Source organism: Platalea leucorodia, assembly GCF_965183815.1.
Source record: "Platalea leucorodia genome assembly, chromosome: 1".
Classification (NCBI taxonomy): Eukaryota; Metazoa; Chordata; class Aves; order Pelecaniformes; family Threskiornithidae; genus Platalea; species Platalea leucorodia.
The window spans coordinates 138,615,148-138,621,633 of record NC_138823.1 but is presented as its reverse complement, the minus strand read 5'-3'; the positions used below and the strand labels follow the sequence as shown (position 1 = coordinate 138,621,633).

Here is a 6,486-nt window from a genome sequence, read left to right as displayed (position 1 = left end):
TATGAAAATAATGTGTTATTGGTTGAGGAGGTAAGCTACAGAAAATATGCAGCGTTTTTCATTTGACTCAGTTTCTTTTTGGAAATTGTGGAACATTTTTCAATTACTGAATATTTCAAGCATTGAAGATTGAGGAAGAAACAAAATTCTTATGATGTTTATTAGTTTAAAGTTTAGCGGGTAACAGCGACTATTGTCTGTTACCATTTAAAATAGGACAGAAGCATGCCCCCAAAATAGGAGCAAGCGTCCTCTCGGGGTAACGGCCTTTAGAATGAAATAGGATGCTTTCGACTTTAAAGACTTCAAGTTTTGTGTATTTTCAGCAGCAAGTATGCTGCTATGAGGAAAAAGGAAATAGCATTGAATGAGTTGCCTTCTTGTTTTCTAGTCAATCCATATTTAAAGCTTTAAATAGCTTAAGAACTTGTTAAATATATTTTGAAATACATCAAGGGCACATTATTTATTTTATCTTGAGTGCCTTTATTAAGAAAAACATAAGTCTATACCCTCTTCAGCTGTGACCGAAGGGAACACCCTTGTCTCACCTTACTAAGAATCAGGTTTACTTCCTGGGTATTGGTCTTTCTTAATGCCCAGAGAAAAAAATCTGCATTTGGAGACCATGGTAATATCAGTAAAATCCAAAAGGACTACCAACTAGTAAGTTATAGGAACGCTTCCCATTTTTACACGTGACATACTTTTCAAACTGAAGAACAAAAAGTGTTGCAACAGATCATCCTACTTCCTAAAAATATTTGTATTCAGACAGCAGCCACAATCCCCAAGGATGCTTACAGACTTTGCCCACCACTGTCAACATCATCTCTGTCACAATACTCATTTTCGTCTTCAGACTCCATGAGAGCCTCCCAAAGAAGCAAGTGAAAACTGCAAGTAACTCCACCATTTTGGTATATACTGAAAAGGAAGGTAATCTGAACTGCTACCAAATAAACCACATCCAATTGACCCGTAAGATTTTTCCATATAAAATATGAAGTCTGTGCAAATATTTGTTATTTTGCAGTCAATTACCACAGAATAGTTTTTCTTCTCCAGTAGACATTCTTGCTGCTCAATTTCTTTGAATCTGTCCTCATTATTTATAACAGCAGCTATGGTTATCTACATTCTGAGAGGTCAATTTAAGTGGACTGAAATGTATCAAGATAGGAACAGCTGTACTCTGTCAGATAGCCCAGACTGATATCCCTTATCCAGGGAAATACCAAATGTTCACAGAAAAGCACAAAGAACCTACCGTAAGTTACAAAGTTGTAAAGATTTTTTTTTTTTGTCTTCCCATAGCAAGACTCAGCCAAGTACTGAAGTATGAGAATTTGCCTTTGCCGAAAGATATTTTTGTTCTTACATGAAAACCTAATTATTTCTTGAATACTGTACCCTGTTCTGCTGACTGTGTGCTTCCCTTTCTTAAAAGTGTGATCCACAGGAAATCTTGAATATATTCTTAGAATTTTAATTTTTAAAGATTTAAGATTGCGTTCTTGTTTATTAACAAATTGCTTATGACTTAAAAAAAAAAAAAAAAAAAAGAAAAGAAATGAAACCTTTTGTAGAGAGCTTAGCCTTTTTTTCTTCCTTCCCTCCAGCAACATATGGCAACATCTGTTGCCTCCCTGCTGGACAATGACTTGTTAGCATTTCATCTGCTACCAAAACTTCTTAAAGTGGCAGAGAGAAAAATTCAGGTGCAATTAAAAAATATATATATACACACATATAAGTACGTGCTTTCAAGTTCCTGTGGTTTGGTATACTGCATGAACATTCAATTAGTTCTCTGAAGTCAACAGACTGAGTATAAAGTCCATCAGCAAAACTTGGGTTTCTTGTTGAAGAAACATGTATTGACTTTTGCTTACTATTCGACTGATCATACAACAAACTGTTAATAGGAGGATATTCTCATTTTGCAAAATTAGAGTAAAGAGTAGACACTTCAAGTTTCAGACATTTATTAAGCCTCATCAAAATACTTCCAAACACATGACCAAGTGCAGCATGAGGCAAGTTTGATTATTTCCTGGATGATTAAGCATGACAATTGTGCGGACGGCTTCCGGAAGACCTTTCTGTGCAGCTTATGGAGATGAGTGTGTTGTTCAGAAGTCGGGACGGTCCTTTTTCAGCCTACTGTAGTCTACATTAACCGAGTAGAACTAGGAGACAGAGGGGGGAAAAAAATGAGTAAGAAGCTCAACTATCTGTTTTCCATGGTATTTACTAAAAAAACATGCATCATTTGAACTCACGTCAGGAAACCGAAATAATAGTTTGAGTCTGTACACTAGACAACAATAAATGAATAAAAAACTGTGAAGAGTGGTAACTTTTTAATATTATCTTCATTCTGCATACAGTATTAGAAACTCCGCATTTAAAATGAGGCAGTGCTCATGTCTACAACTAGAGAAAACCCACAGTATCTCTTCTTTAATCCCCAGAATTAAAAGTCCATTCACAGGAAGTTCTTATGGTACTGCTGAGTTTACCCTTTTTGCCCCAAATCTATGTGCTCCGGTGTACCGAAGGCAACACCTAGCTTGTGAAGTGTCACAAAGCATGGTATATGCGAACAGATGGTGTCACAAGGGAACATTTAGAGCAGTGCTGCAAAAGCCAAGTTTGGTTTAAGTAGCTGCATCTAGAACTGCAAGGTATGACAAGGAGGCAGGAAAGTAAGAACAGGTCCTTTCACACTCTCAGTTTATATTAATAAAGTTGGATCCCATTACAAGCAATTCAAAACAGCCCAAAGGCACTGAGGACTATGAATTTAGAGACTAAAAGCATAATTTGGCATCCCAGCCTGACCTGACCTCAAACATGTAACGCTATAGTTTTTCTTCAAAAAAACCCCAAGTAAGTAGTATTTATCTATTAGCTTGATTATTTTTGGTTATGCCCAAATTTAATTTTTTTTTAACTTCCTCAGAGAAAACAAAACAGCCTACAGCACACTCAAGTTACAGCTTTCTGTGCAACTCCTACAGTAATGATCAGGTCTTGAACTCTTTTCTTTGGGAAGACTGAGGAAGTTGATATGACAAAGTTTACAAAAGAAAAACAATTTCATCAAAAGCTAAAACTTGTTATATCAGAGCTTTTTACTAAACAGTCATCCTCAATTTAGAGTATCTGCCTTTCCATTTCCCACAGTGCAGATTTGGAAAAAAAAATCCCCAATGATACACACACCCAAATATGGTAAACCCTGAGGCCGTGTTTGCATGCTAAGACAGAAAGGGAATGCTACACAAGGCATGCGCTCTTTAAAAGAATTTGTACTGCGCACTATGTTGAATTTGCCTCTTTTAGACATTTAAGAAACACCAACATTCCAGAAGCAGCAATGAAAACAAAGTAGTATGTTCTTCCTGGACCTTTAAGGGAACTGCAACATATTTTATTTTGGAGTATGGGATTTTTGTTGCTTATTTCAATGACTGGAATAGTAAGATATGGTACTGAACAGACAGTAGCTTTGAAAACACAGTAGGTGTGCTTTTTTAGTAGCTTGAGGATAATCTTAAAAATATTCTTAACAGGTATCTACTAAAATACCGCTTTAGTAAAACATGATAAAAACATGATTTCTGTAAACTACCAAATGTTTTACACATCTTTGCATGCTTCCTCATTAGTTCAATGAAATAACTTGAATATTCCTTAAAGAACAGATCTATTGCATGCAGTTACTTACAGACAATTGTTTTCAAACAATCAACTGTAGAACTGAATTAGTGTTTGTGTTAAACACTGACATTTTCCTGCTTTGCTCCCCATGAGCAAAGGCCAACAGTTTAGAGCTTAGAAAGCTTTAGTTCAGAACTTAGGAGCTTTTGTCCTTCTCCCTGTAGTTTATTTCTGAGTATTATGAGCTAGTATATTCTTCCTCTCACATATAATTCCTCTTTTTCTTACAGCGCAATACATATGACTGCTTCCGTACAGACTCCTTTCACCTCATTATCAACCAAGTCTAGGAAAGTTTTAAATCTCAAACTCAGCTCTCTCTGCTCCGCGTTCTGCAGACAAACACATGTTGTACAGCAGAGGAAATACATCACTCATTCAGCTACTTTCCAATATAGTCAAACACCTCGTAAAGCACCTTTGATATTATGTTTCCCAAAAATCTGTATTTTTCATTTTACCTTGTACTGGTCACTGGGAGACAGTTTGTTCCAAGGTTCTGGATTATTTTTCTTGTCCCAGCTATTGAGAAAAATGCAAGATACGAGAACATATTCAGAGAATCACACTACCACCAACATACATAAAATTCATATGTGTACTGTTGTTATTAGGCCATGGAGAATCACCCATCCAAATAAGCTTCCACAGAAAAAGACACAGCCCTTTGGCAGCAGTCTCTAAATATCAGATGGTAAACAAACAAATCTCCAAATCAAGGAAATCTCCACACACTTAGTGCCAGTGATATTGGAGTGCCAGTTACACTAAGGCCTCCAGTTACATAAAGTCCAAGGCAGTGAAGTTTAATATATGTAGCAAGAGGACCGGGTGCTGTGAATTATTTTATACGTACCAGACATCAGGGTTGAACACTGCCAAACGCATGAGATACAGGGCTGCGCCAACGCCTCCAGATCCAATGATCAAAAACAGAGGGATCAACTAGAACAACAAAAAAATTAAATGTCATACCACAATACAACAAAATAGCATTATTACATAGAATTTCTGACTACAGCAATGACAAATCAAAGAACAAACTCACACACTTTGAGCATTAACGCGTGGCCCTCTAAAGCCCTGCCATGAGCTCCCTGTGTGCAGGACACCCCTGGGGTCAGAGAGGAACCAGCAGCTACGAAGAGGCTGACATGAAAAGAACACTGCTACATGCAGAACAACCAAACGTCCCCTAACAGCACGTTTCCGAGAAACAAACATCCGTCCCTCCACTGCCCAAAACAGCCCCTACCACCTATACCCCTCATCATGAAGTAAGAAAACGCGAGCTCGGCGGGGTGCAGGGAAACAGACGCGCAAGAAGAATGGAAGAGCCAGCTTGAGCCTCGCTGCTGCTGCTGCACGAGAAAGGCCGACACACGCTAGAGGAAGAAGGGGACCTGACCGTGTCTCGCCGACCAGCCCCGAGCTGCCCACACGCCGACCAGCCCCGGGCCACCCGAGGGGCCGGGCACCCAGAGGAGAAGGAGACGGAAGAGCGAGGAGGGGGCGACCGGCGGGGCCGCGGGCACCGACCGCCAGCAAGGGAGGGCGCAGGGAGGGGGCGGCCCGCCGGGGCCGAGGCTGCGCAGCCCCCGCGCCGCCGGGGCACTGCCGCCGGGTACTTACGCTGGGGTGCTTCTTGGCGTGGCTGACCATAACGCGAAACATGGCGGCAGCGGGCGCAGGCGAAGGTCTCGCTCCCTACCAGGCTCCGGAGCCCGTCCTCCCCCTTCAGCCGCCGAGGCCCAATGTCACCCGAGGCCCCCGGCGCGGCAGGTGCCCGCCGCCGCAGCCCGGATGTAGCAGCTCCGGCGTTTGCCTGTTCGCCCTCCGCCGCGGCTCCCCCGGCCGGCGCCCCGCCGCCGCGCCCCGCGCCGACACCGCCGAGCGCCCCGGGCCTCCCGCCTCCCGCGTCAGCGCGGCCCCCGGCCGGCCAGCCGGCAGCGCCGCTCGGGGAGCAGGCACCTGCCGGGGCACCCCGGGCCCGCTCCGCCGCGGGGAGCCGAGGGGGAGCCGAGCAGGCGCCAACACCGCCTCGCCCCGCCCGCTGCTGAGAGTGGTGCGGGCAGCGCCTGCGCTGAGGGCGGCGGGCAGCGCGCGGGTGCTGGCGGGGCGCGGGGAGGCTCCAGCGCCCGGCTCCTGAGGGCCGCCCGCTTCCCCTCCTCGGCGCTTTCCTCTCAGGCCGCCTTCGAGGCTCTGCCAGGCCGAGGGGGGCCAGGAGCCGCCGCAGCCTTCCCGATAGGCGCCTGCCCTCCCCGCGGTGGCAACGGGGCGGCTCCGAAGGCGTGCGGCGCGTTCGCCTTCTCCTCTGCGAGGCGACCCTCACTGTGGAGGCCTGTCGTTACCATCACCCGGGTTAAGAGTTGAGGGGGTGGTTTAGAGGTGAGACGAGAGAGATAGGGTTTCGTTATCTTAAAAAAGATAAAAGAGTGAAATTCATCATAAAACTGCCAAGCTAATTACTCTGCTACAGTCAGGGTGGCAACAGCTGGGTGCATACGCAGCCTTGAGAGAGACTTTTGATTTTCAAATTTAACGTACACGTGATACACAATGAAAAAATCATCTTTGGCAGAGAGGTTTATAGTGAAATGTTTCATATTTTGGCCAAGGTTGGGTTGGATTTCATTATTTTTCTTGTTAGGTAATTCTAAACGATCAACAAAGCTACTTACTGTATAGTACTAAGCGTGTCCAAGTGCCTTCCTAGTTTGGTCTCCATTGCGTATATCATAGTTTATACAGAATTGG

The 6,486-nt window shown here is 43.8% G+C and overlaps 1 protein-coding gene across 1 annotated transcript; it reads right to left on the bottom strand.

The window, feature by feature from the left end:
• Positions 1–1,971: 1,971 nt before the first annotated feature.
• On the bottom strand, positions 1,972–5,722 carry NDUFA4 (NDUFA4 mitochondrial complex associated). The gene is made up of 4 exons (XM_082317242.1): positions 5,362–5,722; positions 4,586–4,674; positions 4,191–4,251; positions 1,972–2,192 (listed from the first exon to the last, which is right to left on the bottom strand). Exons 1-4 carry the CDS (start codon positions 5,401–5,403, stop codon positions 2,136–2,138), a joined length of 249 nt encoding a protein of 82 aa, XP_082173368.1. The 5' UTR covers positions 5,404–5,722; the 3' UTR covers positions 1,972–2,135.
• Between the last annotated feature and the right edge of the window lie 764 nt (positions 5,723–6,486).

What these genes read in the sequence shown, in the direction of transcription:
- NDUFA4 (XM_082317242.1), bottom strand. Translation starts at nt 5,403, where the DNA reads ATGTTTCGCGTTATGGTCAGCCACGCCAAGAAGCACCCCAGC. An exon ending in GTGTTCAACCCTGATGTCTG is followed by an intron (nt 4,252 to 4,585) that starts GTACGTATAAAA and finishes TTTTCTCAATAG; the next exon opens with CTGGGACAAGAAAAATAATC. An exon ending in CTCCCAGTGACCAGTACAAG is followed by an intron (nt 2,193 to 4,190) that starts GTAAAATGAAAA and finishes TCTGTCTCCTAG; the next exon opens with TTCTACTCGGTTAATGTAGA.